Source organism: Triturus cristatus, chromosome 6, assembly GCF_964204655.1.
Source record: "Triturus cristatus chromosome 6, aTriCri1.1, whole genome shotgun sequence".
NCBI classification, from domain to species: Eukaryota; Metazoa; Chordata; class Amphibia; order Caudata; family Salamandridae; genus Triturus; species Triturus cristatus.
This window is the reverse complement of record NC_140589.1, coordinates 1843127266-1843146984: the sequence shown is the minus strand read 5'-3', so window position 1 is coordinate 1843146984 and position 19719 is coordinate 1843127266. Positions and strand designations below refer to the sequence as shown.

General features: G+C 45.7%; 1 protein-coding gene across 1 annotated transcript in view; it reads right to left on the bottom strand.

The window, feature by feature from the left end:
- Positions 1 to 19719, bottom strand: part of LOC146822167 (E3 ubiquitin-protein ligase RNF19A-like) — a 226972-nt gene that overhangs the window by 80121 nt on the left and 127132 nt on the right. The window contains exons 3-5 of the mRNA XM_085613301.1: positions 10471 to 10676; positions 6948 to 7095; positions 5236 to 5398 (exon numbers count right to left, since the gene is read on the bottom strand). Coding sequence (XP_085469427.1) covers positions 5236 to 5398; positions 6948 to 7095; positions 10471 to 10676 — 517 coding nt within the window. The remainder of the gene's footprint in view (positions 1 to 5235; positions 5399 to 6947; positions 7096 to 10470; positions 10677 to 19719) is intronic.

Below are 19719 nucleotides of genomic sequence, written 5' to 3'. Positions count from 1 at the left end.
TTGGATACAGACTTTAATGTAGCAGGTCCTATAAGCTGGCACAGTGTGTGTTTGAGTGTTAGTATGAGTTACTGTGATACGTTTGGCTGGCTGTCACTCTTAGGGTCTTGAGATGATCAGTGCTGCCTTCTTTAATAGGCACCTACTCTGAAATGGATACTGGGCTTGACTTCACCTCAGAGAGCTACTTTGAAGGTACTGGCGAGCTACCAGTAGCTCCCGAGTTACTCGTTGGAGACCCCTGGGCTAGACTGTGGTAGAATGGAGTGAGGTAGATTGAGGTAGGTTCTGGTGCAGTGAGATGGGTTAGAGTGGAATGGAGTGGAGTGGGGTAGACTGGAGTGGAGTGAAGGGGGGTAGTTTGGAGTAGAGCACAGATTGGAGTGGAGTGCATTAGATTGGAGTGGAGCAGGGTAGACTGTAGTGGAGTGGGGTAAATTGGAGTGGAATGGGGTAGATTGAAGTGGAGTGAGGTAGATTAGAGTGGAGGTAGATTTGATGGTGTGGAGTGGGATAGATTAGGGTAGACTGGCGTGGGGTAGATTGGAGTGGGGTGGATTGGGGCTGACAAGAGTGGAGTGAGGTAGATTGAAATGGACTGAAGTGGAGTAATTCGGAGTGGAGTGGGGTCTAATGGAGTGGAGTGGGGTAGATTGTAGTACATGTAGTGGAGTGGGGTAGATTGAAGTGAGGTGGAATGGAGTGGAGTGGGGTGGAGTGGGGTAGATTAGAATGGAGTGGGGTAATTGAGATGGATTTGGGTAGATTGGAGTGGAGTAGGATAGATTAGAGTTTAGTGGGGTAGTTTGGATAGGAGTGGCGAAAATCGGGCTAGAGTGGAGTGTAGGGGACAGATTTTAAAGAGAAATAGATTACTTGCATCGCGCCCAAAATTGAGGCACTTCAAAAAGCCACTATTCTGTGCCATTTGTTTGGTGCTATAAAAGGAAGTGCTGAAATGTAAAACAAAGTCACATTTTTTAAAAATTCCATGCCATTTGTTTGGTGATGTAAAACGAAGCACCAAATTCCAAAACAAATTAAGGCAACAACAAATAAAGCTGTAAGAGGGAAGTTAAAAGCACCCAAAGGTGTAGCATGAAAGTGGAAATGATGGACAGAAAAATGAAAAAAAAGTACTCTGAATCAAAGCGCGACCAGCGTAAGGACACTATTCAAATAAAATCAATTATTACTTAGTCCATGCTCTGGAGAAATAAAAGGAAGTGATGTGAGGCATAAAATGGCCAATTAGGAGGCAGCTAAAAAGAATGACAGACAAACCAGCAAATGGTAAGTAATGGGAGGATTCCAAGTCAAGCGCTGTTAGGTGAGACCTAAAAATGCAGAGCGGAACAGGTAGGGTAAGTAAGAGCGCCTCCAATTAAAGTGACGGGCACCATTCTGGTAATACTCAGTACCAGAACAGCCCAGTGTCACAAACACATGGAACCATGAAATCTAACCAAAACACCTTTATTCAGTGGCCTTACGAGAAAAGCAATGGTTAGGGCAAGCATGCAAGTAGTAACAACATACGCTGTTAGCGCACAGAGGATGGGCCCAGCTCCGATGTGCACTCCATCACGATAGGCTAGGCTCGAAGGGGCACAGTCAGGGCACTTGAATAAGAAGACGTGCCCTATGAGGATGAGAAAGGTTGTAGGGCTGGTACTCCTTCAGTAGTAGGCATGCTGGAAGAGCAGCAGTGAAGTGCTAGCCGCGTAGCAGTGTGGACCCCTGGAGGACTGGGGAGATGGGATGAAAAGGAGGGCAGGCTACTGACCACAGAAGGTTGGACGCATGCATGCGGGGTATGTGCTGGAGGCAAGAATCCAAGAACAAAGGGCGCATGTGGCCCAAAAAGTCTGAAAGCAGCAACCCTGTGACCATTACACTGGGAATAACATAAAAGTTCAGCTGTACCCCAAGGCCTGTTTCACCTGTCCCCCCTTTGGTGAGAAAGTAGGAAGTTTCCCTGGGTCGGCTCAGCACAGAGAGGAAGGGAATCGATAAGGTCGGAATCGACTCTAGGTGATCTGCAGTGGATGCAGGACTGGTTTGTTTGGCTTCCCAGTTGAAGGGGTTGCAGTGACAGCTGTGCCATCTAGATTCTGCCATCTCCTGATACCTCCAGGCCTCCTTCCTGGCCACATGGGGTACATCGTCAGGTCTACATAAGAGCAGCATAGGATCACATCTGCACTCCTTGATAGATACCTCAATGTATAAAAGAGAACACCTGGCTCCAGTGCAGTGCTTGCTCTACTGCTGTCAAGGTGATTGCCAGCAGTGAAAGCCAGTCTCTGGATAAAGCAGGTTTTTTCTGTCCTGTGAGGTCTAGGTCCACAAAGAGGAAGTCCCTCCTCTTGGATGCTGTGCCCCAGATTGTTCTGGTTGTGCTAGAGGGCCACTTTCAAAACGGATCAGTGGGGCAGCCAAACAGACACTCCCACAAGGAAAGATAGACATTCCTATGGATAGGGGATACGCTCTCTCTGTTTATTATTCAAACACTACCAAGTGTCCCAGACCCAGATATCAAACACAGTAATGTTATGTGACTATTACCCTTCTTCATGGAGAGACGAGTAGTTTCTTCTGTTAGACCCTCACCCACTCTCTTAGTGGCATGCTTCATCATCGGGTCTGATCCTGGCCCCTAAAAACCAGGATGGGCTCAACCATGTTCCAGGGAGCACTTTAGATATCATTCCAGCCATTTTGTTTTTTAAGCATAAAAATACCAGGGACAATCACAATATCCCTTAATTATCGGTTGTAAAGGTTTGATGAAAAAACAATGTGGGGGTAAGACGGGGGTGTAATGGCCTTATTGCACTACTATTCTGACAACATGTCCTTCCAGGGCTTTTTATCTGGGCAAAAAACATGCCCTGGGATCTACTTCCTGTCTACCTCCCTGTATCAGGAGTTCATGCAATCATGTAACAAATATTTAATGCATATCTGACTTACTCGCCCAATCTGTATCCAAGGAATTTTATTTTTATTCCCATCGTTCTTTCCTCTATTGGCAGCAACTGGAGCTGGACCAAAGCAGAGGCTGTCTATCTACGAGCTTTGCAGCGTGACCCCCCACTCCCCCTGTCAGGGGAGGCGGGATGGCAATATGGTGGGGCACGGTCTCCTGCCCTGGACCCGCTCAGGGTCAAGAGGAGGCTTCCTGGGAGACTACGGATGGCTCGCAGATGACATGATCCCACAATGCACAGTCTATGTCTGAAACTGGTGCATCTTGGGGAGAGATGAATGTGATGGGGGTACAAGGAAGGCCGATACTGCCCCTGTAAAATATAACTACCCCATTGGATCCCGATATTGTAGCCTTTCACACTTTACATGGTGGGCTTCATGCATAAAATTATGTGTGTATGGGAGAGACTTCTGTGACCGACATGCTGGGTCCAAAGCTCCAATTGTAAACACTGGAGCCGATCACTGCAATCTAGTCGGGCAGCTCCCAACCGTCTGCCAGTTGGGGCTCCCTTCACCTGCCAGACTCATGATCTGTGACCCTCTCCTCCCTATGCCCAGAGAAGAAACTGAAATGGGAAGCCTGCTTATCATTTGTACAGCAACTACCCCTCTGATGGGATTGCTAGGTAGGGAACTTTGCGGCATCTTCACCCCTATCTTTTCTGAGATCCTTACCTGTTCTCTCTGAGAGGGATCCGCTCCATATGATTTTAGGACAAGGATTGTAACACTCCTCCTGGAGAAGCCCACCTTCGATCCTTTGAACTGTTCCAACACTAGGACCATACCAAACTTGGATATAATCTCCAAAGTTATGAAGTAAATTGCAGAAATGTCATTTTAAAGATTCTTGGACTGTAACTAGTTTCTATCACTCAAGAATTAGACCTCTACACAACATTCCACACCATGGACTATCCCACCTTGCTCCAGCTCCTGGAGGATGATGTCCAGATCTCGCTTGGCAGTGGTCAAGCATGTATGAAATAAAGCTGACAACGGATCAGTGTTGCAAGGACCAGGGTTAACCCTCAAAGGTATCCAGGTATTTAAAAAAAAGGATAAGCCAATTTCTTTACATAGCGCAGACCAAGGGAAGATTGACGGGTTCCTATTCGATATAAGGCCTGATTTAGATCTCGCAGGACGGGTTACTCTGTCACAACGGTGCCGGATATCCCGTCCGCTGAAATATAAATCCCATAGGATATGTTGGAGTAACCCATCCGCCAAGATCTAATTCAGGCCCATAGAATTGACTCTTATACCTCAAATTGCTACTGCAGTTAAGTGCAGCACTTGGAACCTCTAAAACTATTGTTCTATACTTTTGCAATTAGGACAAGGTGAGAAGGACTTCTGTGAATGCCTGCGTGCACTACTGGACTTCCATGTATCCTGGCGTCTCGATAGGTCTCACCGCCTGCTGCAACTGGCCGATAATGACTTTCTCTGTCTGTCCTCAGGGCTGAATAGACATGACCAGGTCTCAACGCTTTACATTGGCTCTCTGTGGAGCACCGGGTCCAATAGAAAGTATCTAGCCTGACATTAAAGCCTCACTGGATTGTTTTTGTGCAGGAAGGTGACCCTTCCTGCCCAAGAACAATCCTGTCTACAATGCCAGCCAAAAGGGCTCAAGCACATGGAAAGGACAGGAATGCACAGTTTGACGTCAAATGTGGCGCATTCCTTCTCTTTCCCTTTCGTGCAGCGCAGTGCAGCGAGGTGGCTTGCTGTGCTGTGTGAAAGCCACATAAATATGCCCTCAGTCTTGCTCTTGGCTGCCTCGCGCGGTCCCTCAGACCTTTTCATATTTGTGAGGGCAACCCCGCCTCAGCCTGCATGCACCAGTCCATGTCATGGAGTTCAAGAAATTCTAGGTAGAGATGGCTGGCCAGATCCAGGCAAGTTAGAGGATCCGTCGCTAGAAAGAGGCCAGTGAAGTCTGCTGCAGCTATATCTTCATTCACTCACTCACTCACTCACTCAGACGTCTCCTCCTAAAATGATGGTTACGTTGGAAAGTACAGAAATATAAGAGGTGGAAACTGGCTGATGAAGAAAGAGACAGCATAAATGAAAGAGTAACGGACGAATATTGTTTGATACGTTAATTAATATCCCCCCCACAACACTTTGTAATTTATATGCAATCATTATGACACCACTCGGTGTCATCTGTGCCCTCTCACCCGGTTACATACATTGTGCTGAAATGGATGGCTTGCTTACCTTCTTTCCCATGTACACTGGGATCCCAATGACTATCACCGGGACGGCGATGCCAGCGACCAGCGAGATGACCATGGGTGCCCCAAGCAGCATGCCCAGCTGCCAGAGGATCTTCCTCGTCCGCGACCAGGGCTTCTTCCCCCAGAAAGTGCATCCGGAGGGGCTAAAACAAACACAAGACAATTCATCAAGCCGTAGTTAAGAGAGGAAATGGTGGAATTAGTGAGAAGAGAAGTGACACCAAAGAACACCGGTAAACAAACTAGGAGCGAAGAAGGTATTATGGGTAGGAAGAGCAGACATTGGTTGACCCATTGCAGAATTCATCAAGGCCAGAGAAAGGGTCATGCAAATCCAGGAGACAATGGAGAAAGAAGGAGAAAGAGGGGACCAGGTTAGATGTGAGGATGAGAAATGGGTGGAAGAGAGTTATGCACACATATGCCTCAGCCGGTGACAGTAAAGAAGGGTCTGTTTACTTTGGGGGCTTCTAAAGGAGCAGGAATTGATACATTGATGATGTATTTGGCAAATAAGGTATTTTTTGTTTCTGCACCGAAGTTTATCATGAGAGATATTCTGGGCATTTCACCATATGCAGAGTTGATGGAGCGGCCTAGGACACATCGATTCAATGAGATGGTATTGTACCGAAATATTGAATATTAAATATCGTGATGCAAAAATATCACAGCAAAAATAATTACAATCAAACTATCAACAAGGTAAGTATAGGTAAGAACAGGTTTATTATTCTTAACTCCACATCTACATACCTTGAAGATATATATTATTTTAAGGATGTGTAGTCAATATGTTTGTAGTACAGTGTTTCTCACATACACACCACTGTGATGCCTGGCATGGCGTAAGGAAAACTTGACAACACAGAGGTTAAAACAGCCATGAAGTGAAGAGGGCAGACAGGGCTCAGTTTCATCAGTGATGTGATGAGGCACTTGGCAAGAATAGGAATGAGCTTCCACTCAGGTACTAAGAATGAGATGCAGTGAAGGAAGGAGTTACCACATTAGCAGGCTGAATAGGCATGAGAGAGAGGATGGGCATCTGTGGGACTCACTCTTAGTTGTGGGGCGTAGTGGATGTTTTAGATAATGGACTCTCATGGTCTCCCACAGGGGACAGTCCATGCTTAGCCAGGTCAGAGCTCTTAGTATAGTGTTTGGGGGCTCCTGAGCTGGTCCGGTCCTAACCGGAGGATGTGGACTTTCCTTCATTGCTCGTGGGCAGGGGCAGCGGTAGACTGTTGCATCCTACAGCAGGTGGGATCAGTAGGGGTGCAATTTAGCATATAGCGAGAACGTACAGGGGGTATTACTACAGTATGTGAGGTGGATGGGGTTGTAGGTGCTCCTCACTTTTACACAGAAGGCTTGTATCTACTACAGGGACAACCAGCATAAAATGAGTGTGTTGGGCCTACATCAGGTGTGTGGATGGAGTGTAAGACAGATGTAGGAGTTACACAGTCGGCTTCCATCTCCCTCTCTGAAGGAGTCAGAATAAGATGAGGCAGGCCAGCACCTACAAGAGGTGATCTGGGGAGCCAGGGATCTCTCGTACCTGAGGAAGTGGACATCTGTGATCTCTCGTACCTGAGGAAGTGGACAGCCGTGATCTCTCGTACCTGAGGAAGTGGATATCCGTGATCTCTCGTACCTGAGAAAGTGGACATTCGTGATCTCTCGTACCTGAGGAAGTGGACATCGGTGATCTCACGCAGGCACAGCCAGCAGAAGAGGCAGCCGCAGACGGTGCAGTTCATGCGGTTGCAGCTTCCGTCCTTGATCTTCATGATGAAGGCTCCGCAGCGGGGACAGATTTTCACTTCTTCCACATCTGCCAAAGAAGCAAGATGTCTGACCTTCTGTTATACACCACTGTCCTGAGCATGTTGTCAAAGTAACAGCCCTTTTCCTAGGATCCCTATGTGAATGTCAATTTCTAAGATACTATGTTCAGACTGTGGAGCATCCCTGCCATGGCTGCAGCCTGTACTGTCACATGAAGTGCTACGCCTGCATTGGACATCCTACGGCCAATGGGATGGCGAGCGGGCCGTCTAAGGGACAGTCTGGAGGATGCTTTTGCAGCTAGGAATCATTGTTTCAGACTGAAAGCAATGTCATATCCTCCCTTAAAGTGGCAGACATTGCTAAAACACAATAATGTCACCACAACCTAAATCCTCCAATTCTAACTCTCTCTCATCCCTAAACCCTGGTTTGTCTGTGCTGTTACCTGTATGATAATCGGTGCTTTATTTGAGACGGTGTTTGCGTGTGCTCTGCACCAGCACTTAATTCTTAACACCAGTACTTAAGATAGTCCGCCACATGGTTGCGCTGTTAGTCTATTGGTGGGGTGAGCACATCAGCAAAGACTTTACCAATTCAGTATACATAAACAATTAATAATACTAGCATTGGGTGGCCTGAAATGGACCAAATTGCCACACTTGTAGGAGTGTGACGGTTAGTAATTATGGTGGTCCTTGCATTTGGTAGCGTTAGCAGGGGCAATTTATGGGTGTACAAGCTGCACCGGCCTCCTGAGACGTACCTTGGGCCCTGGCACTTACTTTTTCACTAATTCGGCACTGATGACTATGGTCATCAACCCATAAAAGGCTGCAATGGTTTGCTGCTGAAGCAAATTTGTGGGAGGATCCCCTTTCAATGTTAGTGAACTTTGACGTCTGACACGTTCATGTTGGTAGGAATCTGGGACAACAGCTGCACTGTCTTCTGCACAGTCCGAGGGACTTTGCGTGTCCCGCTCCTTGGGTAGAGTAACCAGCAAACACCGAACGGTGCAAGCCACGTAATTCTATTTAAGAGATCCACAAGCGATTTAAAGTTAGTTTGTCTCTCAAGTGTATGTCTACGTTAGAGGTTGGCACGAGGGAACTCATTCAGCAACATAAAGGCAAAATTCTACTGTATGAATAAGTACGTTTTCGATAAAGAGCAGATACCCATGCATTAAGCAGACAGAAACTCCACTGGAAGCGAGTGCTCATGGAGACGCCTGCAGAGCGGGACTGATGACACTAAAGGACTCTCTTAGAGACAGTATCCGGCCAGATCATTGGCTCACATTCTTTAAGAGGGATTTTGAGAGACATGTTACCATCTGATCCTCTCCTTCCAACAGATGTGCTAGTCCCATAAAATCTGTTTCATTATTTTGGCAGTACCCAAAGTTGTTTAGTTATTAAATCCAAGAATGTAATTATGTAGAAGTTATGAGAGGAATACTAATGAGTCCTGGGTCATTGAATGTATTATCATCATGTAGGTCCCAATGGGAGTCACTAAGCCTCCCGCTGTGTTAATGTGTCAGACAATATTGTCAGCCAGAAACTCATTTTTGTGATCTGAGAACCTGCAGAGGGACTTACCCACAGCTGACATAATGAAACCAGTCACATATTTCATTTATCCATGCCCGAAACAATTCCGCCAGCATGCGGAATGAAGGCAAACTGGGTGTCATATTGGAGCACTTAGTATTTAATTCTCAGCTCTTTTATCTTGTTTCTTTAACTCTTCTGTTCTCACTTTTCTGATTCGCCATGCCTTCTTTGTTGCGGTTAGCGCTGTTAGAAGTGGGTATGCCACAGTAGAGAGGTATTGGTTAATTAAAATAAGAAGCAATTATGTGAACACTAGCATAAATATTGTCATATGAATATAAAAAAAATATGATTTTTTAATGTGTTTTCATATGTATTGAAGTGGTAATTTTTTTAGAACGTACACAAATATTAAGGAAGCGGGCACTCAAGAATCGTTACGTATTTGGGGGGTCTTGTTACATACAGCATACTCAGAATACCAGATCTAGAAATTAGATTTTTGGAACAATAAGGCCAAAGGTAGTGAGATTACCATGGTCTTTGCACCCACCGCTGCCAGCTCACCGCTCTCTTTTTTCATCTCACCAACTAAATGTAATCGCGGTTGACGCGGTGAGTTCAGACCTCATGCGGAAATCACATGTTCCCGACATCCTTACGTCATCAATACATTGAGTACCATCATATGGATTATCAGTGACAACTATGTACACTACTGTGAAATGCTGACCTGCACTATGTTTGTAAGAGAAGCGACTTGGTCTTAAATGAACTCTCGATGCTGTAGTTAAATGTAAACCTCTGTTTAAGGACACACATTTGGCTCTTGCTTTTCAATATCTGACGCACAACTTTCTTTATAGTAAATCTTTCTACTGGTTTCGCGGCAGCACTTGAAACAACTTCTAATAAGACAAAAACTAGAACGATATACATTGTGTGCTGTAAATTATGTCAAGGGGAGTAGATCAGCTGCTGCCCCCCCCCCCCGCCCTGCCCCCCTGCCCTCTTTCATCCTCAGTCACTTCCTGATAATCTAATATTTGTATTAATTTCTGAGGGTTTCATCTGTGTTCATCCATCATGTCTCCCAATATAATTCAGTGGCGCATCCCCAAACACCGTCTCGCCAGCGCGGGTGTCTGCTCCTCTCGCGTGATAGGATTTCAGCTGGTCCAGGGAGAGGATCAATCTCCACCCCCCCCCCCCCTTTGTCTCTCTCTTTCTCTCACTCTATCTCACTCTTTCTATCTCTCTCTCTCTATCATCTATCTCACTCTATCTCACTGTCCCTCTCTCTCTCTCTTTGTCTCTCTCTCGCGTGCGCTCTCGCTCCCTTTCTTTCTGCCCTCCCTCTCTCCGTGTCTCTTTCACTCTCATGCTCTATGTCTCCTTCCCTCTCTTTCTCTCTCACTCTTTCTCTCCCTCTCTGTTCCTCTCTCTCTCTCTCTCTCACTCCCTCGGGCTCTCTCGCACTCTCTGTCTCTCTCTTTCTCTCTCTTTCTCTCTCTCTCGCGTGCTCTCTAGGCTGCCCCAGTTAGGTTTGAGCTCTTAACACAACATAACACATTTCACTCCACAGTGCTCCCATGACCTCCTCCTTGACATTAGATTTCCAGAGGTCACTCACACCGTGAGGGCAGGAGACAGCTGCAGGGTCACCATTCCTGTTGAATTGGGTATTAGATAACATGGAACCACAAAAAATTCCCACCCAAATGAAAAGTTACAGGGCGCCCCCTTCATAGGACTAGCATCTAAGTTTCCAACCTCAGCCATTGGCCCGGCAGGGTTAGCAGCCGCCAAGCGTGGGTGCCGTGGGTGCCTTTTCGTTGCAGTTCCACTGGGGTTACCTTTTCCTGGCTCCTCGCTGTAGATGAGTAGGGCGGAGGGCTCCATCGCCCCGGGGGCTCCCTGGGACAGCTGCCTCCATGCCTGCTCACAGGTCTCGTTGGGGTGCCAGAGCTGCCGACAGTGATAGCAGAATTCGGTCTTGCAGCCGCTGCGTCCGCACGACAGGCGCGGGCACTCCGCGCAGCCGTAGGCGATGACCGCGTAGCTGAGAAGGACACAAGGTACAAGGTTTCATCCGTTCTACTGTTGGCCTTTCACACACACACATCTATCCCTTAGCGGCTTCCATATATGACAAGTTCTACAAGTACAATGCTTTCTTGGCTTGTACAACTTTTGCAAAACATCTATGAATGTGTGTGTGCGTGTCTGTGTGTGTGTGTGTGTGTGTGTGTGTGTGTGTGTGTGTGTGTGTGGGTGCGTCCATCTTAGTGTTAGACTCTCACACAAGAACTGCCAAAAATAATGTAAAAACCTGCTGGATTAACAAAAGCATGGAAGTAAGAGATAAAATATACCATGTGTATAATTGTCCTACATTTCAGACATAAAATACTCCCTCGTGCACCACAATGCAAATGGAAGGCTACACCCAAACAGCCAATGGGATGGCAGTGAGGTGAAAGAGCTAACACTTCTCTGGGTTGATTCAAGATGTGACTGGCAATGTCTCAAGGCACTGGCTGAAGGTACCTGAGCTCAAGAAGCCAAAAACCTGAAAGAGGATGACCCTGTGTGATGAATGCACACAGCCACACAACATCCATGCGCACACTGACATAGATCATACATTCACGAGCATACGTTGGGCCCAGGTATTCATAAACATCAATGACCTGAAGCAGTAATGAGCCTAAATGGCCCAAGGCAATAATATAAGCTTAATGACCCCAGGCTGTAATAAATATCAGTAATCCAGGCAATAAGGAGAAGCAGTAGTTCCAGGCTGTAACACACCTCAGTGCTCCCAGGCAGTAATGAATATCAATGGCCCCAGGCAGTAACATGAATCAATATTGGACCTTGACAGTAATAAACATCAGCGGTCCCAGTCAGTAACGTGAATCAGTAGTTCCAGGCTGTAACACACCTCTGTGCTCCCAGGCATTAACGAACATCAATGACCCCCGGCAGCAATAAGAATCAATAGTTACAGTTTATAACAAACTTTAGTGTCCCCAGGCATTAACGAACATCAAGGATCCCAGGCAGCAATGAGAATCAATGGTTTCAGACTATAACTAACCTTAGTGTCCCCAGGGAGTAGCAAACATCAATGATCCCAGGCAGCAATGAGAATCAATGGTTTCAGACTATAACAAACCTTAGTGTCCCCAGGCAGGAATGAACATATATGACCCCAGGCAGCAAAGAGAATCAATAGTTCCAGTTTATAACAAACTTTAGTGTCCCCGGGCAGGAATGAACATCAATGACGCCAGGAAGCAATAAGAATCAATAGTTCCAGTTTATACCAAACTTTAGTGTCCCCAGGCAGGAATGAACACCAATGACCCAGGCAGCAATAAGAATCAAAAGTTCCAGTTTATAACAAACTTTAGTGTCCCCAGGCAGGAATGAATATCAATGACCGCAGGCAGCAATAAGAATCAATAGTTCCAGTTTATAACAAACTTTAGTGTCCCCAGGCAGGAATGAACATATATGACCCCAGGCAGCAAAGAGAATCAATAGTTCCAGTTTATAACAAACTTTAGTGTCCCCAGGCAGGAATGAACATCAATGACCCCAGGCAGCAATAAGAATCAATAGTTCCAGTTTATAACAAACCTTAGTGTCCCCAGGCAGGAATGAACATCAATGACCCCAGGCAGCAATAAGAATCAATAGTTCCAGTTTATAACAAACTTTAGTGTCCCCAGGCAGGAATGAACATCAATGACCCCAGGCAGCAATAAGAATCAATAGTTCCAGTTTATAACAAACCTTAGTGTCCCCAGGCAGGAATGAAGATCAATGACCCAGGCATCAATAAGAATCAATAGTTCCAGTTTATAACAAACTTTAGTGTCCCCAGGCAGGAATGAACATCAATGACCCAGGCAGCAATGAGAATCAATAGTTCCAGTTTATAACAAACCTTAGTGTCCCCAGGCAGGAATGAACATCAATGACCCAGGCAGCAATAAGAATCAATAGTTCCAGTTTATAACAAACTTTAGTGTCCCCAGGCAGGAATGAACATCAATGACCCCAGGCAGCAATAAGAATCAATAGTTCCAGTTTATAACAAACCTTAGTGTCCCCAGGCAGGAATGAACATCAATGACCCAGGCAGCAATAAGAATCAATAGTTCCAGTTTATACCAAACTTTAGTGTCCCCAGGCAGGAATGAAGATCAATGACCCCAGGCATCAATAAGAATCAATAGTTCCAGTTTATAACAAACTTTAGTGTCCCCAGGCAGGAATGAACATCAATGACCCCAGGCAGCAATAAGAATCAATAGTTCCAGTTTATAACAAACTTTAGTGTCCCCAGGCAAGAATGAATATCAATGACCGCAGGCAGCAATAAGAATCAATAGTTCCAGTTTATAACAAACCTTAGTGTCCCCAGGCAGGAATGAACATCAATGACCCAGGCAGCAATAAGAATCAATAGTTCCAGTTTATAACAAACTTTAGTGTCCCCAGGCAGGAATGAACATCAATGACCCCAGGCATCAATAAGAATCAATAGTTCCAGTTTATAACAAACTTTAGTGTCCCCAGGCAAGAATGAATATCAATGACCGCAGGCAGCAATAAGAATCAATAGTTCCAGTTTATAACAAACCTTAGTGTCCCCAGGCAGGAATGAACATCAATGACCCAGGCAGCAATAAGAATCAATAGTTCCAGTTTATAACAAACTTTAGTGTCCCCAGGCAGGAATGAACATCAATGACCCCAGGCAGCAATAAGAATCAATAGTTCCAGTTTATAACAAACTTTAGTGTCCCCAGGCAAGAATGAATATCAATGACCGCAGGCAGCAATAAGAATCAATAGTTCCAGTTTATAACAAACCTTAGTGTCCCCAGGCAGGAATGAACATATATGACCCCAGGCAGCAAAGAGAATCAATAGTTCCAGTTTATAACAAACCTTAGTGTCCCCAGGCAGGAATGAAGATCAATGACCCAGGCATCAATAAGAATCAATAGTTCCAGTTTATAACAAACTTTAGTGTCCCCAGGCAGGAATGAACATCAATGACCCAGGCAGCAATAAGAATCAATAGTTCCAGTTTATAACAAACCTTAGTGTCCCCAGGCAGGAATGAACATCAATGATCCCAGGCAGCAATAAGAATCAAAAGTTCCAGTTTATAACAAACTTTAGTGTCCCCAGGCAAGAATGAATATCAATGACCGCAGGCAGCAATAAGAATCAATAGTTCCAGTTTATACCAAACTTTAGTGTCCCCAGGCAGGAATGAATATCAATGACCGCAGGCAGCAATAAGAATCCATAGTTCCAGTTTATAACAAACTTTAGTGTCCCCAGGCAAGAATGAATATCCATGACCGCAGGCAGCAATAAGAATCAATAGTTACAGTTTATAACAAACTTTAGTGTCCCCAGGCAGGAATCAACATATATGACACCAGGCAGCAATAAGAATCAATAGTTCCAGGCTATAACAAACCTTAGTGCCCTCAGGCAGGAATGCCTCACAGGCAGTGCTTGAAATTAATGCACCACTTTTAAGGAATGCACTGTGTGTCCCTCGTCTTCGTCTTGTGCCCTAAGACGAGACAGGCTTCTTCGAGGTGAGCTTTGCCAGTCTGCACTGTATGTCAACCTGAGTCCCTGCCCTGTGTATAGCGCCTGGGGTTTGAGGCTCCCCTGCTGCATTGGCTAGGCTCTGAGCCATGATCCGATTAGGGTTTACCAGACAGGTGGTCGCCCCCCTTTGGAAGCATTCAGGAGAATGAGAGGGGCTTGGGGCGCAAACCCTGTACCGTGTGCCTGGCAGGAGTAGGTGGATTCTGGGCCCTTCAATGATGTCATAGTTTCTGCTCAGGTTGTCAGCCCTGATTGTTTTCCCACTTCCTTCCTCGCTCATGAGATGTATTTTTACAGCAGCAGCCAGTATTTATGCATTTAAAAAGGTGCATGGACACTGCTCATGTCACCAACTTCCCCCTTCTGCTCAACTTGCAGCATCTCTTACTGCACATTTTGCCATTTGGATTACTAGGTCTCCTCTGATCACCTCCTTTCTTGGATTAGATGCACAGAACACTGCACGACCCCTCTGGCCAGGTAGGTGCTGTGTAGCTGCCACCAACTGGACCACCTGTCACACACATCCAAGCAGGACCCTGCATCTTCTCTCTGCCTCTAGCCTGATAGAAGCCATGAAACACAACAGCCACCCTGGCAAGTCATTTATAATCTGACATCTAATTACAGTGTTATTGTGCACATCTGCCTCTCACACATCCTCCCCCTCATCACACTGCTAGACGCTGTGCCCCAAGACAAAGTAAGACGCCTCTCTAGTCTCTCACACACAACAGCAAACACCTGCCACACAGGATCACAACAAATACAAGACTGTGACAACCCAGCACCCCCACAGTGTAGTGAGCTGCCCATCCGAAGATATGCAATGGTACCCCACCGTGGGGTAGGAAGCGCTATAGAAATTCTACAATATACTACAATAAAAAAAGAGTTTTATAGAGTCTTTATTGTCACTGGGTGCACATTCTGTCAAACACCTATAATATGTAAATATGTATTACATATAGACTCCCTGCAGAAAGCAAGTCTGTCCATTCGGCAGAAGGGTCCGCTGCCCATTGTGCCACTGGATTCAAGCTAGCCTGGCTGATGAAGGGTGACATACCCTGAAACCGTTCCCAGGATGCTTGTTTCCGGTCCAGGGAGGACCTGGCTTGTCAGTTCGGTCTGGACTGTTCCCATTAGGCACAGGGTCAAGACTGATTTGCATATAGCTGGGTACAAACTGGCGTAGTGGGCAAAAGCATGATGAATTTAACCCAGATCTCTTGACTGGGGGAGAATGTTTGAATCATTCAGCATTCCGTCTATCATTTGTTGCAGTTACACACAGCCCATAAGGACATGGCTGAAGCCACGTGACAACATGCGACAGGTGCCCGCCCCACCTCACTTTCTAATACTGGCTATTCTGTCACTTAGTGTTTCTTCAACGGTTGTTAGACATTTTAAAGCTAAATACATAGTCCTGTTTCTTTTTAATCGCTTAGATGCTATTTCTCTAGAGTACATACAAAAATATTATACACTGCAATGTATTGATTGATCAATGTATCTATTTAGCCTGATTGTCTGTATCCAGTGGCATGGCGAGCACGGGACCCACGATTAGGCATCCCTGTCCAACTTGGGGCAACAAATGCAAAAAGAACAATTGATGGATGGAATGCAGAACAATCTCAAACATTCACTCAGTACAGAAATCTGGGACTAAATCCATTGTTTTTTTGCTCACCACGCTACCCCAGTTTGGACCCAGCCATATGCCAGTCAGTCTTGACCCTGCTCCTCACCAGAACAGTCATGCCAGAACTGCCAAGCTGGGTCCTCCCTGGACCGGAAACAAGCATCCTAGGACCAGTTTCGGGGTATCACCCCTCATCAGCCAGGATAGCTTGACTCCAGTGGCATGGAGAGCACGGGACACACGTCTGGTCATACCTGTCCCACTTCCTTTGACAAATGAAAAAACAACAATTGATGGACAGAGTGCTGAACAATGTCAAACACTCACCTCCAGTACAGAGATCTGGGCCTTAATCCATAATTGTTTTGCTCACCATGCCACTGCAGTTTGGACTTGGCCATATGCAAATCAGTCTTGACCCCGCTCTCCATGGAAACTGTCCAGCCCGAACTGCCAAGCCAGGTCCTCCCTGGACCAGAAACCATGTGACAACTTTCAATAAGCGCCAGCCCCACCTCACTTTCTAATACTTGCTATTCTGTCACTTAGTGCGGCTGCAACACTTGTGAGATTGTTTAAAGCTTCCTGCTAAATACATAGTCCTGTTTCTTTTTTTTCATTTAGATGCAATTTCTCTAGAGAACATACAAAAATATTATACACTGGAATATACTGAATGATCAATGTGTCTGTGTCGCTATAGGTACTTAAAAATAAGAACAAAGAAGAGAGCGGGGAAAAAGAGAGTAAACTTGTCCTCTTCCCCAATAACTTTAGCGAAACAAAATGGACACGTTTTTGGTGATTTTGAGCAAACGTTTTTCGCTGTCACCTTATGGGAAAATTGAAAGGAGAGTGCACAACTGTTGTAGAAAAACCCCTCACCCACCTACCTAGTAGGTGGCATGCTTCATCATTGGGGCCCAACTGGATTGCCTAGTACAATCCAGCTGTGCTACGACGCCTGAATTACAGCGGAGCAGGATTTTTGAAGTTGAACAGCAAGTGATGTGCTATGTGAGGTGTAGCTATAGGTTAAAAATGTCTCTGAGGAATGCCCTTTGAAAAAAGTTTTATTAGAAGGGTCCCAGGACAAATGTTAAAAAATTATACGGGATCTCTAGTGAGGAATCTTATTTTCCTTAGTATCCCTTGTAAATAAGGTCTACTAGTTTCAGCCTACTGGTTGGTTCCGGAGGCTTTCATCAGGACCGAAAAAATGGTGACTGGCCGTAAAAGTATGATATAGGCCAGGTGAAGTGTAAATATCAGCACACACCCTAAAGTGTGCCGTGAGTGTAGTGGCGATTTACTCACAGTATCTCCGTATGAGAGCACTTGGTATCGAGGTGGTTATGCCTCTGGTATCCGATCGATGTAAAAACTCCCCCTCTTGACCGTTTGTCAGGGAAAGTAAGGTCCGGAGTACCTAGTACGTCGATCGGGTCCGCTTGGTCAGCCTAGGTATGTGAGAATGAATGAAAGGTCTTTTACTTAATTCTGGGAGAGCCCTTTAGGACTGTAGATAATACAGATAGAAAGCACTTTTGAATTTTTATTTAAAAATGTTTACCTTCATTCTAATTACCCAACTGAATGACATGTGTTGACTATTAGAGTTTCAATGGGGCTTCATCAGGAATCGCCAGACGCGTGACCATACTAGATTGGCAGTGATCCTAGATTGATATCAAGGAATGCAGGGAAGTCACTAGATATGAGGAAGGCGTTTGACAGGGTAGACTGGCAGTACTTGTCGAAGGCCTTGGCAAAAAAGAATTAAAGCCAAATCTAAGAGGTCAGATTTGGCCTTCTCCTTTGTTAGCAAACTTTACACCTCTCACCGCTAAAATCAAGGTTAATGGAGAATTATCAACTCCAATGAAGAGGGTTGCACTCTACATCCTTTAAATTTGCCCTCCGGATCAAGCCAATAATGTATAAAATCCACAGCAATCCAAACGTCATGGGCGTCGCTATTGAAAGGGATGTGTCTAAATTAGCACTTTTTGCAGACATCATTGTCCGCTTCATGAAGGAGCCGGGAGAATCATTTCCAGCCCTCCTGATGAAAGTAGAGATCTTTAAAGAAATGTCAGGATTTAGGATTAATTATATGAAATCCCAGGGCACAGATGTAGCCGACACCACAGTGAGCTGCAACGCCTTTCTTCGGAGACACAGGTGGACCTGGACACAGAGGCCTATACAATATCTAGGAATTAACCACAATAACTTCATTCAGAAGCTAAAGAAATGCAATGTCCCCCTGGAGTTAGATGACAATATGTCGGTGAAATGGAATGTTTGACGGATAAAAAGAACCGTAAGCATCAAGATGAGGTTCAAGCCCTGGTTACTGTAGGTTTCTCAATCCCTGCCACTCTGCTTCCTAGAAGAGACAATATTACAGATGCAATGACCCAGCAAAGCCCCGAGAGTCACTAAAACAAGGATGTATATAAAAGCCACCAAAGGAGGCTTGTGCTCACCTAACATTAAGATTTACACACACGCCGCTCAATAGCGCCTGGCTCTCGACTGGCGCTGCCTTCCATGCGCTAAGCCATGGGTGGCCTTGGAACAGGAATGGCTGTTAGCGTCACTCCACCAATCACCACAGACTTTCCCCTAGACACAGAGTTGTGGAAGCAGCAGGCTTGTAGCCGGGTGTTCTGGGTAATACATACTTATGGCACAGTGTTTCATGGCGGTGTTTTTCCATTTACTGCGGATGTCCCGTGACGTAGCAGTGACGCGGTCGTGCCAGATCTATGAAAGGTAAACAGTGGGTGCTCCGTCACCTGGTGGAACTGGAAATAAAGTTGTTAAAAGGACAAGAGCAATGCAGGAACCCTGGCCAGGTGGTAATCCAACCAAACCCAAGAGAAGGGGCTCCCCAGAGACCGCTCGAAGGGCGAGGGGTCCCAGTCAATATCTGAGGGCCCGCCAGGCCCGGAAGTGTCGCATTGCTGACTGTGCTTTGCCCCGGAAGTGTCTCTAACGTGTACGGATTTGTAAACAGAACATTTTGGAAAGTGTGACTGTCCAGAATCCACTGTCTGGCTTCAGAGTCAGAACAGGTTCCTGATGGCGAGCCTCAACAGCTGTCCCTGGCTGACTCATCTAGTGCCTCGAGGACTCTTTCCAACACCCATTATTGTGGTGAAATGGCACCCGTGCTGCTGTGTGTCAGACTCGCACCCTCTTCCCTGCTGAAGACGTGTTCATAGGCTGCTATTTGTGGCCTGTAACAAGGGAAGTGCGAAATTGTACTTCCGCTGACGGAGGCGACGAAAATCTGCAGTTTCCCGATATACAAGGATGGTCCTCTCCAGCAGCTGTGTGTATCTCTAGTGCCTCGACTCAGTTCTCATAGCACATTCCCTGACAGAGGGATGATGTTATATATCATGCCCTGGTACATCTGGTGACTGTTCTCGAGCCTGAAGACTGGCTCTGGCTCAGCTCGAGGTCCTGTTGGAATCTCGAGCCATTAACGAGCCGAGCTTTCATGTGGCTTCTGCCTTCCACCCTCGCTCTACCTTCATACACAAAGGAGGTAAAAAGGCATTACTGTTTGAGGTAAGAAGGAGAGACACATAGATACCCGTTTAGTAGCTGATTTGTACAAAGTAAAATCAGAAAACTTGTTTCCCCCTGAACCAAATTGTGTGATCTTAGGCAAATATTTTATTTTCCTGAATCTACTTTTTCTTCAGTATCTCACATGAAAGCAGCTTCAAATACGTGAATACCAGCTGTACAAAAACCTATTGTGTTTGATTTAATAGACTATAAT